This window comes from Rousettus aegyptiacus, unplaced genomic scaffold, assembly GCF_014176215.1.
Source record: "Rousettus aegyptiacus isolate mRouAeg1 unplaced genomic scaffold, mRouAeg1.p scaffold_m13_p_13, whole genome shotgun sequence".
NCBI lineage: Eukaryota > Metazoa > Chordata > Mammalia > Chiroptera > Pteropodidae > Rousettus > Rousettus aegyptiacus.
In genome coordinates, this window is record NW_023416288.1 from 17,650,311 (window position 1) to 17,665,447 (window position 15,137).

Genomic DNA, 15,137 nt, shown 5'->3' on the forward strand with positions numbered 1-15,137 from the left:
CATGAGGATGCAGTGGAGGGACAGACAGCAAGAGAAACCAGCAAAGGGGGTCATGAATGAATGGTAGAGAGGCAGGAGAAAAATTAGGAAGTTAAGAGGAGACTTTGAAAACCAAGGGATAAAAGCCTGTCAGGCAGGCTAGTTTTTATTGGTCTTATGATGGTCTAAGTGATTCTTCAATTTCGCATGCATTGGAATCCCCTGGAGGACTTGTTAAAACACAGATTGTTGGACTCCACCCCAGAATATCTAATTCAATAGGTCTGGGATGTAACCTGGGAATGTGCATTTTTATCAAGTTTCTGGGTGCTGTTAATGCTGCTGATCAGAGGACCAAACTTTGAGAACTATTATTCCTGTGTTGCTCTAATTGAAAGGTAAACAATGTGTATTTAAATAACAGAAACATTTTTTATCGTATAACAGTCAATTCAAATGGTAGCTTGTTTTGTTTTTGACAAATTCAAGTAATCATATCAATTGTTTTCTAAATACTTATTTCAAATACTAAGATAAAGTTATAGTGTCAGTGAAATCATAAGTCCAATCTTATATAGTGTAAGATTACAATAGATCACAGTGCATTTTTTGTTTGTTTTAAAACTTTAAAACCTTGTCTCATGATTAAATTAAAAGTTATTTTTTAAGAAACTTTCATATGTAATATTTAAGGAAAAATTTATCATTAGGTTATATTCTAATATTTGTTTTTCTGAAAGTAGTTATATGAATTTATATTTTTATTTTTAAAAATTTTTTTTTGGTGAGGCAACCTTTGACCTCACAGATTGCAAGGACCTTGTCGGCTTACAATCCCTTATTTTTATATATATATTTTTTATGCTTACAGCACTTGGTCTTTCTAGGTGGTCTCCTATCCAAGTACTAACCATGCCCGACCCCGCTTAGCTTTTGTTTTGAGATCAGGCAGGATCGGGCTTGTTTAGGGTAGCATGGCTGTAGACCGAATTTATATTTTTAAGCAGTTTTAAAATACCTTCTAAGTTGATAGCTGTATTTACTACATGATACTTTGAGAGGATGATCTAAGAAGTGTCATCCCTCAGTACATTTTACAAGAAAATGATTTTGGAGATTTGGAGCACTAAGAAATAAAATTCAAACAGCAGAATAAAAATTGGTAGATAGGGATTTAATTTTTTTACTCTGATGTAATTCGTTAATTTTTTATTCTGGTCTTCATTACTTCTATAGATTTTTCTAAATTGCTTGAGCGGAACTAACTTTTCCTTCCTTACCTTCATGCCTCATTTATAGCATGTCCAGTTGCCTTTTTTGTGCTATTCATATTCATTAATGGTCTTTCAACTTAGTGCACTGTAATAGGAATAATGAATATCCTTCCAACTCAGAGTCAGTTCTTGCTCTTGCCCCATCATATTGTCCGCACCTACAGATGAAAAGAGTTGGGTCATCTTTCAGAGCATATAGAGCCCCCAGCCAAGTACTTTCTGCTTTTGTAGTTGCCCAAGATGCATTGGACTGACAAACCTTAATTTTTAAAATCATGAATATTGGAGAAACACTTTTTCTTCCTCTCGTTATAATTCACAGTGGAATTAAATCACAGCCCTCCTCCTCGCACACACACTTACAGTCCTTCTTTTTACCCTTGTGTTCCTTCTTCTGCACAACTGTGGCTCACTGTTTGAATTCTCCTGGGCCACTTTTTATGTAGTAATCACAGTCTGTGCTCCCTGCTGACAAAGTGGGTAAGGTAGGCCCTCGGTTGTTCCTCATGATTGTGGTCCTTGTCCATGCTGCTACTGGTTGGTTTCTTTGCAGGTCCCTCTGTATGTCTCCTCCCCATGAGTGTGAATTCTTTTTTCATTTAGTGTTGAGTAGTCTGCGACCCTTTCAATCTGAAGGTTCGTGGTTCTCAGCTGCGACTGATACTGCCTTTTTTATATTTTTTTAATGATTTCTATCTCCCCATTGTCTTTTTTTTTTTCTTTCTTTCTTTCTTTCTTTTTTTTTTTTTTGCTTTCCCATTACTCAAGTGTTTGGCCCCTTTATGTCTCATATTTTCCTTAATATTTCTTTTTGCTGTACGAATTAAAAACTTCCTTTTCCCATTTCTTTTAATATTTTTTACTTTAAAAATCATATTTTTAATCTTTAAGAGCCTTTCTATATTCTGTCTTTTCCTCCATATTCTCCTGTCATAAAGTTTTACGTAAGTATTATATATTCTTTAGCTTGAATTATTCTGTTTTCTCTGGGATTAACTATTTACTTTTATTCTCTGAATTTTCCTTATGGACTTGGTGATTTCTTATTATCTTCATGTCTGAAACAGTCTTGTATAGCTGGTGTGGGTTTCCCTGCTGAATAGTTAGAACTGTGTTCGAGCTGGCTCTTTCTCCTCAGTAGGAATCTTGCCTTTAAATTTTGTATATAGAGTAGGGCAAGGCTGGGTGGATTTACTGGCACCCTTTATTTAAGGGGATATATCTCCAAATTTTCAGAATGGGGTAGCATTCAAACTAGAAGCCCTAAGTTTTGTAATTTATTATTTCTTAAGTTTGCTCAATTTTTTTGTTGTTGCTGTTCAATCTGCTTAATTCTTTTAGGAAGGAGTCCTAAGAGCTTTTACTTTTTTTTTTTTTTTTTTTTTTTGTCTATGTGAAAGTTCTGGCAGCCTATATTCTAACTGTTGCCAAGGGATAGTGGTAGAGGGAGGCATGTGGATTGGTAGAGTTTTTCCCATATGTGGACCTTCAGTTAATCTATTCTTTTTCAGCCCCATTTCTCACTCCTCTGTGGCTGTACCTGCTGATTCTGAGCAGTCGCCATCCTATTTAATATCACCCACCTTCCTTGCAGTCCTTATAAGTTTATTGATGTCTTTGCATTTTTCCATCATCCTGCTCTCATTTATTGTCTGTCATTTAGTACAGGGGTTGGGAAACTATATCTTGCAGGCCAAATCAGTCTGGCTGCTTGTTTTTGTAAATAAAGTTTTATTGGAATACAGCCAGCTCCTTTGTCGCATATAACCTGTTGCTGCTTTTGTGCTACAGAGGCAGAGTTGAGTACTTGAAACAGAGACCAGCAGAGCTGAGTAGTTACCTCAGACTGTATTGTATGCAAAGTCTAAACTATGTGTTCTTTGGTTTTTAAAGGAAAGGTTTGCCAACCCCTGGTCTAGAAGGTTTTTGAGATTTCTTTTTCTGGTGATTATACCTACCCACCTTTACCTCCTCACTTTCTTCTTTTCATGGATACAGGCTTCATTCATTGTAAAATTCTCTTTCAATTCAGTAATCTGAGAGGTATATAAGCCTCCTTAGGCCTCTAAAGGCCTACTCTTTTCTCTTGAACTGGAAAAAGAGAGTACATTTGAATATGCAGGCAGCCTCCTTATTAAGGGCTGCCTTGTGTGATCATTTAAGTGTGAGAACAGAGACTCTGGAATTCCTTGTGTCTTAGCACAAGGTCAAGTACTTAGTAAACCTAAAAGTTTTTGTTAGAATATATTGAATTAATGAATATAATTATGTTTAAGTTTTTTTATTTAGAGTGGTGGGGAACATCTAATTTTTTTTCCTTCTGAATGCACTTCAAAGTAGTTTTTACCTACAAATAATTTATTTTTATCTCCTTTGTTAAGATTAATTATATGAACAGTGCTCTTAATCTTACTAGGAATGGAGAGGAGCTTTGTATTCTGGATATGTAGCAACCCAGACATTTGCATTCTTTCTGTTTTTTTCTTTTACAAGTTAAAGTATTGTAACAATATTTTTCCATTGTTGTCCCACAGTGTCTCATTATTTCATGTATAAATAGTCACAGTTTAAATGACTGTATATTTGTAGTTGATAAAATATCTGCATAGTAATCCAGAATGTTGTAGGAACATATTTTTAAAATAATTTTCAATCGTGAGTTATAAGAATGTCTGATTGTGTGAAATAATTACAGAAGATGGTACTGAAACAAAAGACTTGTAAATAGAAGAATAAAATCTGATTTGAATGGTTTTTACTTCTCGATGTGTGTGGGTGTATGTTTCTCTTCCTGACCATCCGACTGCCATTTAGAATCATCTCTCATATAAATTAAGACAGATGTATTGAGTTCTTAGGAAATAGAGACATGGTTTTAATGGTAGATATTTTCATTAGAGTAAATTTGTCATTTTTTTCCTACTGCCATTAATGTGATTTCTCTTGAGTCATGGTGCATTCAATAGTACCAATTAAAATTTATAGGAGTTACATAAAGTAGAGCCAGCACCTGAATTATTTGCTCATTTAAAAATTAAGCAAGCGGCCTGTTTTAATACCTTCTGTAGAAGAGCATTTGTTATAATATGCTTTTTTCTCTATTTCCCATAAAAAAGAAACACTATTAGGGACTTATTATTTGAGTCAGCCCATCTCTCATGCACTCTTCAAATACATTAACACGTTTGTAAGAGTAGAAATTTTGGTTTTTATTTTTTTTCTGTAACTATATTATATATTTAGAGGGAAGAGAATGAAATATTGGCATCTCCCAAAGGAAGGAATGAGAAGGATATGTTCTTGGCATTTTGAGAGTGTCGAGCTCTTGAGTGATGTAGTGATAAAGAAATATTCTTGGCCTCTGATAGAAGATTTCACAGGGGTAGGATTAGGAAGTGGGAAGTGCCTTCCATGTGTCCTTTTCCTTCTCAATTTTTTACTTTCGTTGTGTGTGTATACACTTATTAAAAAAAAATGGCTTTCTCAAGTACATTGTCTTCTGTTTTATTACACCTAAATAGTTTTGAAAAATTACTTTAAATGGAATCTCTAAGAAATGAGGAACTGTGTTGTGTGTATAGTGTCATATGTAGAACACTATAGGAGTTCCATGAATATTTGACAAACAGCAAAAATAATGATATTTTAAAAATCTACATTTGTAGGTATTATTTATTTCAGTGCTCTCCAATAGTGCTTTCCAAGATAATATAACTGTTCTGTATCTGTGCTATCCAATACAGTAGCCACTAGCCACAAATGACTATTGAGCACTTAAAATATGACTAGTATGACTGAGGAATGTATTATTTCATTTTTAAAATGTATTTTGATATTTTTATTGTTACTTTATAATTATAAACTAACTTAATTTTGTTCTACTTAATTTTTAATTTTTTTCTTTTCAGGTAAATATATGCAGATGATGAACATTCTTAAGCCAATTGCCTTTGATGTTATCCATTTCATGTCTCAGCTATTTGATTATTACTTATATGCAATATATACCTTTTTTGGTCGGAATGATTCAGTAAGTCAACCTTTGGTGGGGAAGTCTATTTCTTTTAAAATCTGTTTTTTTAAGTGTAAAGTTCAGTTCATTCTCTCTGTATAAAATACACAAATAACATTATTTTGAAAATATCCATAAAAAAAATCCAACAAAATTATTGATATCAGCTGTCTACCTAATTGCCTTATTTATATGTTAATTTAAGCTTTGATATGATAAACATATTGTATGTTATTCAGATTTTTGGCAGAGAACACACAGCATCTGTTTCTAACCTTAACATATTTTGGCAATGAAAAATGTGCAGGTTGCTTTGTTTAAATCTGGCCTGGTGTATAATTACTACACAATAAATGAGACATTTTAAATATGGGCTAACAACCTTAGCAGGCACTACTACATTCAGAAGATAATAGCAAATATTAAAATAATTGAAAATCTTTGAACTGAACATTTTGCCTGCCACAGAAGTAATGTTGCTTGCTCCTCCTTTTTGTGTTTCCAAAACTCTTACCGAGTTTATCTTTTTCTACTCCTAAGGAAAACAACATGATATTGGCAGGTAACTGACCTGATACTTGAGAATTATTATGTGGTTCACCTAGATATTTGACAGTTTTCTGTGTAAGAGCATACTGCTTGGCCCTTTGCATATATCATAACACTAACTTTTCGTGTAATATGTTTTATACCTTTAAAAAATGTGAATTTTAATGGATAATTACATTTAGCATATACATGTTCATATCTTTGCTATGATTACAAATATAATAAAGACACGATGTTGTAATATGGAATCTGAATTTCTCATGTTCTTAATTCTCCAGTATGTTCCTTAGAAAGAATAATATAACTAAAGACAAAGTGTTGCTGCAGAATTTATGTTACTATAAAATACTCATTATTCTGAATTTGGAAATGCAATAAATAAATACTAAAAAAGAAAGACATTCTAGAGTTTTGGCTAATTGTCAGAATCTCCCAGGCTTCTAGATGAGCCTTACTGTATCTCCTGGGCTTTGCCTCTAGACAAGTACTGTCCAAGGGAAACTTTGTGATAATGGGATGTTTTATAATAGCGCCACCCAGTATAGTAGCTACTAGCCAAATCTGGCTAGTGAGTACTTGAAATATGACAAGAGTGACTGAGGAACTGAATTTTTTATTGAATTTAATTTTACCTAATTTATCTTTAAATATAAATAGCCACATGTGACTAGTGACAATCATATTGAATAGAACAGTTCTGGACCACATTCTTGATTAGATGTGTTAAAGCGTCAGAGTTTCCTTTGGAAACTTTGAGGAACTAAATGCTTTTAGACATGATTTTCCAGCTCATTATATACTGACACAGAATTTTTTTACAGTAGAGTTCTCTAGAACCTGAGAAAGTTAGCGAGTATAGATAGGTGCTTATTATAAAATATATTTCATATTTTATTTAAAATCTATTATATTTGAAAGAACATATTAATGTGGTATTTTATACTGAAGTGTTTTCAATGTAGTACTCAATAAAAGCTATTGTATTCAAACAATTAGCTGTAAGATATAGGGTTACTGTCCTACTGTCCTTAGCCTGGGTGTCTACCTGTATGTCATTTTAGAAGCAATTTGTGTTATATCGACCAATACAGAAAGTACATATGAGTGAGAATATATGAGTAAATGTTGCATTTACTTTGCCTCTTACTTACACTTACTTTTCCTATTGTTAGATCATGCTTAGTAATACTAGCTTTTAGTTACCATGTATTAAATATTGAATGTATTCAGTGTATTGAACATCAAAAATATGCACATCTTCAAACAGAGCAACTTATAGTTCAGACTCTACTATTTTTGATTCTGCAAAACTGCAGGAAAGACTATTTAAAGCAAAACAAAGACTTTGCATCTCTATAAAAAGGGATTTTCTGTACAAATTGGCATAAACCCTCCATTTTACTTTCTATCCATTATTTTGTTTTGCTTAATTTTTATATGCATTTAAAGCTTTTTTTAACCTTGCAAGTTTGTATTTTTGATTACTACTTTAAATCCCTTTGGAATAAGACAATTTAAATAAATGGCATAAATAAGTATATGCAAGCATATAAGATTGAAGAGGTAGCTTTTAATTTCCTAAGAAGCTTTTCAGGCCTATTAGAAATCCTAGATGTTTCCATATTTAAATAAGTAAATAAATACTCCATATTACCTTGTTAGCTGTTGAATCTTAAGGTGGGTAGGAGTGGAGGGGGAATCAGATAATGAGTAGAATGGTAAGAACAGAGCACATGGTTGCTCCCGTTTCTTTCCCAGAAGAAAGACACTCATATGAGTGAATTTAGATAGATGCTGTTCATGGAAGAATAAGCATCTGTTTCCCAGGGGTTCTATAAGGTCATTGGCTGGGGAGACACACTGTATGCATTAGGCTAAGTGATTCCTCCTCTTCATACTAATTCCTCTAGGAGTTTCTGCTCTGCACTGAACTGGTTGTAACCTACTACATCATGTTCAGTTGCATATCGAATACATTTGATTCTATTATGTAATTCGTAGGATTGCTTCATCTTGTCTTGTCCCCAGCCTTCCATTGTTCACCTCTTGAGTTAGGTTTTCCTTGGTTCTTCCTGTTCATATTCTGTAGTGAAGACTGTTCTATAGCTTACCGTAACAGAGTATTAAGCACATAGTAGATTCTTAAGACACGTTGACTGATGTCCTAATTATTTCATATCCAAGTAAATCTTACAAGGGATTTTACTTAACAAGAGTTTGTGAGCCTCATTTAAAGTTACCATTTGTTTAATGAAACTTTCTTTGTAGAGAGTCTATGATTCAGTATCTAAACTTTTAAGAATGAATAACTTTGGCTTGTGGGTATGATGGACCAAGACCTTCCTGGATGATACTTCCTGCAGAAAATTACTGTAAAGCCTAGATGCTATACAAAAGACCACTATCTGAAGACATTAGAGTACGAACAAGAGCTTAAAGATTCTATTGGAAAGTTCATGCTAGTGTGAAGGTTGGGAAAAGGGAAGCTGTAAAAATAAATTCCATCTCTATGGCCCTTAACCCAAGACTAAATGCAGTCCACATGGCACACAAGTAGGAGCAAGCATAGGAAGACCTGCAGTCTTCATGGATTGGGGAACCAGAAAAGTAAAGCCAGGAAACTGGGAACACTGAAAAGATAGGGAGAAGTTCAGAGGGGAGAGAACCAGAGAAGGAGTCCCCAAATTCTATCTACTTCCATCTCTGACTAACTTATGAACTATGTTTATCAGAATGACTCCAGCCAGAGAAAAAAGTTATAAACAGAGACTGAAGTTACTGTACAAGAGACAGTTTGTAGTTCAAGCCCCACCAAGAAATTATATACTGAAAATAAAGGAAACTACTCACTGGAGAAAATGAACAGAATCCAGAGTCAACTGAATCTCCAGAATCAAATTGATTATGCAGTTCATCTTTACCCAACATACACAGAACAAAAAAGTGGAATACATCCTTAAGTAAAAAGACAATCTAGTCTGGCTTCAAGGTGTTGGAACTAAGAGATAAGGATTTTAAATGAACTGTTATAACTATCTTCAATAAAGTAAAATGTTCAAAATGATTGATCGTCTCAGCAGAGAAATAGGAAGTTCTAATAGAAACAGTGATAACCAAAGGGAAATTCTAAAACTTAAAAATACAATTTTGTGTCAAAAAGAAGTAATAGAATGGATGTGCTTAATATCAAAATGGACATGACAGGAAAGAATATGTGAACTTGAAGGTGAATCAATAGAAATTATTTAAGATGTAGAATATAGAGAAAAAAAAGATTGGAAAACAAAAATGATCAAAGCCGCAGCAACATGTTATATCTAATGATCAATCATATCTGTAATTGGAATACCAGATGGAGACAGGAGCGATAGAATGAGGTAGAAAAAAATATTTGAAGAAACATTGGCCAAAAATTTGCAGATACAAGATGCCAAATAAACAACAAGCAGAATAAGCTCAAAGAAACATAGTAGGGTACCTCGTGGTGAAGCCGTCTCTTGAAAACTGCATTAGACTTATTACATCTTCATATCTGCAAGTACTACATCCATGGAACTAATAAGTGTTGAAAATATTCCAAAAAATATAAAATATGCTGTTACCGATTTGTACTATCTAGTTAGGCCTGTGGTGGTTGTATCTGTACTGAACATGTAGACTTATTTTTTCTTGTCATTAATCGCTAAACAGTACAGCATAACAACTATTTACATAGCATGTACATTGTGTTAGGTTTTATATGTACTCTAGAGATGACTTAAAGCATGGGTCCCCAATACCCAAGCCATGGACTGGTACTGGTCCATGGCCTTTTTGAAACTGGGTTGCACAGCAGGAGGTGAGTAGTGGGTGAGTAAGAGAAGCTTCATCTGTTTTTGCAGCTGCTCCCAAGCATAAGCATTACCACCTCAGCTCCACCTCAGATTATTAGGTATTAGAATCTCATAAGAGCACCTGTCCCTGGTGCCAATCGCTGACTTAAAGTATACAGGAGGATTTGTGTAGGTCATTTGCAAATACTATGCCATTTTATATAAGGGGTTTGAGCATCTACAGATTTTGGTATCAGTAGGGGACCCTGGAATCAATCCCCCACTAATACTGAAGAATAACTGTATATAAAAGAGACCAATGATCTGGTTAACAGTTGACTTCTCATGAGAAACTGGAGGCTAGAAGAGAATTAAACAACACCTTAAGGTGCTGAAAGAAAAGAAAAATGCCTATTTAGAATTTTATATCCAGCAAAAACACCATGCAAGAATTAAGGTGAAATTAAGACTTTTAGATTAAAAAGAAAAGAATTTGTCATCAACGGATATGCACATAATACAAGAAAGTCTGAGGGAAGTTTTTCAGACTGAAGGAAAGTAATACCAGGTGAAAACATCGATCCTCAAAAAAAAAAATGAAGAACATTGGCAGTTGAAACTACTTGAGGAAATGCAAAAGATTGTTTTTCTTTTCTCAGTTAATTTCTTTATAAACCATGTAGTTGTTTCAAACTGAAATCATAACATTGTTTTCTGGAATTCATAATAAATGTAAATGTATGACAGAGAACAACTGTAGCAAGGCTCATAGGGGTATATGAACCTGTAAGATGGCAGGATTTCTGTATATTATGTAGAGCAGTACATTGGTAAGAGTAAATGGACTGAAAATTTAAGAATGTATATTGTAATCAATAGGATAACCAAGGAACAAAAAAGAGATAACATACAATGGTAGCCGTAAACCCAGCCAGTAATCACATTAAATGTTAATGGACTAAACACTTAAAAGGCAGAAATCATCAGAATGGATTAAAAACAAAGCCCATACTCAATTAAAAAACACACCAAGGTTGAAAGCAAATGGTTTGTAAAGATATGCCATCAAATAGTAAGCATAAAGAGGCTACAGTGGCTATATTAATATTAGATAAAATAAGTTTGAAAACAGAATGTATTAGCAATAGAGGGATTCGTAATGAATTTAAGGGTGAATTCAAATATGACATAATAATTATAAATGTGTATGTGCCTAGTAACAGCATCACAGTAGATGAAACAATAATTGACAGAATTTAAGAGGATAAAAAAATAATCATAGCTATTGATTTTAATACCACACAGTAACTAATAGAACAAGTAGACAGAGAATCAGCTGCCTTCTAGGTGTATCTTCACAGGCCTTTCCTCTGCGCTCCTATAGAAGGAGAGAGAGTGAGTTGTCTGGTGACTTTTTTTATAAAAGGGTGCTAATCCCATCATGGGGGTCCCATCTAACCCCGTACCTCCCAAAGGCCCACCTCCAAATGGAGTTGTATTGGGGATTAGGGCTTGAACATATGAATTTGTCAGGGACAACAAACATTCAGTTCATTACATGGAGCAGGTAGAATTTGCATACATGTGGAAAGGCAAAATGGTACAGACATTTTGGAAAACAGTATATCTGTACCCTATTAAGTTAAAAATATATTATAGAACCAGATATTTAAGAATGTATATTGTTATTGTAGGTATTTACCCAGGAGAACTGAAACTACATGTCCACACAAAGGCTATACGTGAATACTCATATTGGCATTACTCAAAATAGCCCAAACTAGAACCCAAATATTCGTTGGTGAATAAGTAAAAAGACTGGGCTTTAGTCATATTATAGAATACTATTAGTCAGGAAAAGAGAATGAAATCCTAGGTTTTTATAAACTTCATTAATTAGACTTAAAACATGGATGAATCTCAAAAGCATGCTAAACACAAGGAAGATGTCAAACATAAAAGAGTACATACTACTGTGTGATTCCACTTATATGAAATTTTAGAAAAGGCAAAACTACAGCGACATAGCAGATCGGGGATTAAGGATGGCAGAGGGGATTAAGTGCAAGAGGCATGAAGACCTTTTTAAAAGTGAGGGAACTCTTCTATATCTCGATTGTGGTGCTAGTTATAAGACTATACAATTACCAAAATTCATCAAACTGTATATTTAAAATGACAGAATTTAACTATATGTAAATGATACCTAGTGGAAAAAGGAAGTTGAATTAATGAAATTTATAAAACCTAGTAAAAATAAAATGTATTGTAAAATTACCATATAAAATTAGTTCAAGTTTTACTACACAGTGCTATCAGACAACTATTTTGGCTCGAGGCTTTCCAACACATGCTGTATAAGTAATATCTCATTTTTGTACCTCATAAGAAGGGATGAGGAACAGTGATGTGTGTGTTTACTTGTGTGTATATACACATACACATATATATAATTTATATGAATCAGTGGGATTATATGTTTTATAATTTACTGTTAATAAAGTTTTAAATTTATTGGCTCATTTAGAATATTTTAACATTTTGCCAGATATCTGTGTGTATCTGTGATTGCCTTTAAATTAAATTTGTATTCATCAATTGAATCATCACACAAGGTGCCAACCTTTCAAGTCTTAGCAGTCAAGTGTTCTCATTTATGTTCTTATGTGAAGATTTTTATAAATGCTTTGGCTGTGTTGGAGTGAAAAGAATTTTGTACTGTGAAATGCTTACCTAGCCTAACAAAAAAAATTCATTAAATTTTGAATAAGGATTTAGGCTGTCTCTAGTTTGTGTCGAAAAATAAATTAGCAACACTACATTATTATGCTTCTACATAAATACAACATGGTGTACTATCTTTAAGTATCTAAAATCTTAAGTTTTGTAACTACGAATAATAGTTTATAGGAAAGAAATTCTGGTGAACTACTCCTGATGCATTTATTAGATTGATAGATGTTTGTGTGATCTGTAAATGAATATGTAAAAAGAGTTCTTTTTCCCTTGAAGGCTAAGGTTTGACTTATTTTGGAATTTTTAAATGCAGTTCGGAAACCCTCCGACGGCTAAGTATCTGAGTAAGAACTCATCAGACACTTAACTTGGGTTAATTTGAAGCTGTAACATTTGGGAGATTATCTCCAGAGTGATTTAACATGCCTTTCTTTTTCTTTTTCAGTTGGAATCAACAGGACTGGGCCTTAGCAGTAGTAGACTAAGAACAACTCTGAACAGAATACAAGAGAGCCTTATTGATCTGGTAAGGAATCAATTGGAATTGATTCTTTTGGGTTACATAAAATAGAAATTAGCCATCTAATCAATTGCATATAAATATATGTCCATAAGTATACTGAGTGCCTGAGTTTTAGTATTATACTAGGTACTTTTAGGAAGTAAAATGGAGGTTTCTTATAGCCTGGAGAGAAAAAATTAGTATATATGAAAGAATGTGATATTGGCTATATATTTTCCTGTCACCTCTGCTAGTTACTAGCTTGCAATGGTCAAACCGTAGTTCCATATTTGACCCTTAAGGCATGGATTTAATGCTTCAGATTTTGTCATCCACTGTATAATGAAAAAGTGTGATTGAATAAACAGTGGCACCACACTAGGAGTTCTTCGAGACAAGCTGCCACCCATCTGCTGATAATAGTGTATCTATCTGTAGTATCTCTTACTAGTTCAAGGTTCATTGGATAAATTTTTTCCTGAACTGTTGTGTAGTAGTCATTTTAGAAGTGTATTTTTCAAAAACAGCTACACCTACCCCCCCCAAAAAAAAAAAATGTGCCTATTTTTCTCTTTGGTACCTTCTCTTTTAAAGATACAGTTTCTTTATGTCCTTATTCTTACCATCTCTTAAATTAAAGACTGCACCTTGAATTAGAAGACAGTTCAATGATTCCAGTTTGCAAGGCTTATTGACCTTTAACAGGGCCTCTCCAGGGTCCCTACTCCTCTGGAGGATAAGACTCCAGAGCAATATGCTAGAATTTTTTCTGAAATTTTTAATGAGTTTCCAATGTTTTAAATGTTAAATTATTACTTATACTGATAAGCATTAGTTTGTTATATTAGAAAATATATTTGTCATTTACTAGACTTTATCTCAGTTTTTTTGTAAGCTAGTATGTTAATTTCTTGACTTCATTAGTTTGCATCTATATTAGCAGAGACCATTAATTGATTTCTTGCTATGCAATACATCCTTGACTATTAAAATAATTGATACTTAATTTGGAACCGCTAAATTGAAGTAGTATTTTTCCTTAAAGTTCTCCTGTGTTAAAATTTTAATTTTAAGCACCTTTTTAGTAATCTTATTTTTTTTTTCATATTCTAAGTTTTGCTTCTCTTTAAGCTATAAAAGGCAAATGGAGTCATTATGGTCTTAAAAATGCCACCCGAAATTGTTTATCATAAAAATTCAATGTAAACTAAGAAAGTTTGTTTGATGCATCAAATAAGAGTTAAAGAAAAGGGGTCTGATAGGGGAAGAGTAAGGGGAAGGAAGCTAATGTAGTTGTTAATAGCACCAGAAATTTGAATTTTTAGTTATCTACTACTTGGTGATACTAAATTGTTTGCATAAGACCTTTTTGGCTAATTTTTGGTAATAAAAATATATTTTAAATTGATCCAGAAAAGTCCATAAATATGAATTCTCTTAGTAGTAATAGTTAGTGGTAGGAAAGGCTAAAAAAAATGTGACTTTCACCGTGAAAGTAAAGATTGATTAAGGTTTCATTTCTTAATGTCTTCAAAAGGTTTTATATCCTTTCCTGATTATACTGGTGTAAGCTGAAACACTGATCCATTTAAGTGAGCAATAAGCATATACCATTTATTTACTTGACATTTTTGTGACTCTTAACTCTCTCTTCAAGCATATTTCCCTAAATGTAAACATAGAACTTTAGCCTTGAAATGGATAATTACCGTAACTTTTATGCCCAAAATACCAGTGTTAACTGGTAGCAAAGGAAAGCATGTTAATGAAAACCTTTTGAAGTGGGGGCAACAATTCCAATTATCTCTACAAGAATGTTTTTACAAAAGAGCTTGTGAGCAAAGGGGGTACAACACATTTGATGAATTCTCGGAGGTAGGTAAGGAGCTAGTTCGGTAAGTCTTTTGGCCTCTTCTGTCACCCCAGAGATAAACTTTATTTCCCTCAGATTAAAGATTATACTCTCTATTTGCCTTCCACACCACTCTCTAGCCCCATCTCCCTCTTCTATCTTAAATTAACCAGTTAGTATCTAAATTCAAAGAAACTTTTAATTTTATAAATATATTGTATATGGTGATATCAAATTATAAAAGAATGAAATTCAAAAGTAACTGCTATTATAAATGTGTGGTATTCATGGTTATCTTGGAGCTATTTTGAATTTGAGATTATACGATATTGGTGGAAGTTTGTCAGTTTTTGTTTAATTACAAAATATTTAGAAAGAGTGTGTGTTTAATTTTTAGAAGATTTCATTGTACTTGTGGAAT

At 33.3% G+C, this 15,137-nt stretch overlaps 1 protein-coding gene across 1 annotated transcript in view; it reads left to right on the forward strand.

Annotated features, from left to right (window-relative positions):
• Positions 1-15,137, forward strand: part of VPS50 (VPS50 subunit of EARP/GARPII complex) — a 110,500-nt gene that overhangs the window by 81,989 nt on the left and 13,374 nt on the right. Inside the window, exons 21-22 of the mRNA XM_016161303.2 lie at positions 5,162-5,283; positions 12,808-12,888. Coding sequence (XP_016016789.1) covers positions 5,162-5,283; positions 12,808-12,888 — 203 coding nt within the window. The remainder of the gene's footprint in view (positions 1-5,161; positions 5,284-12,807; positions 12,889-15,137) is intronic.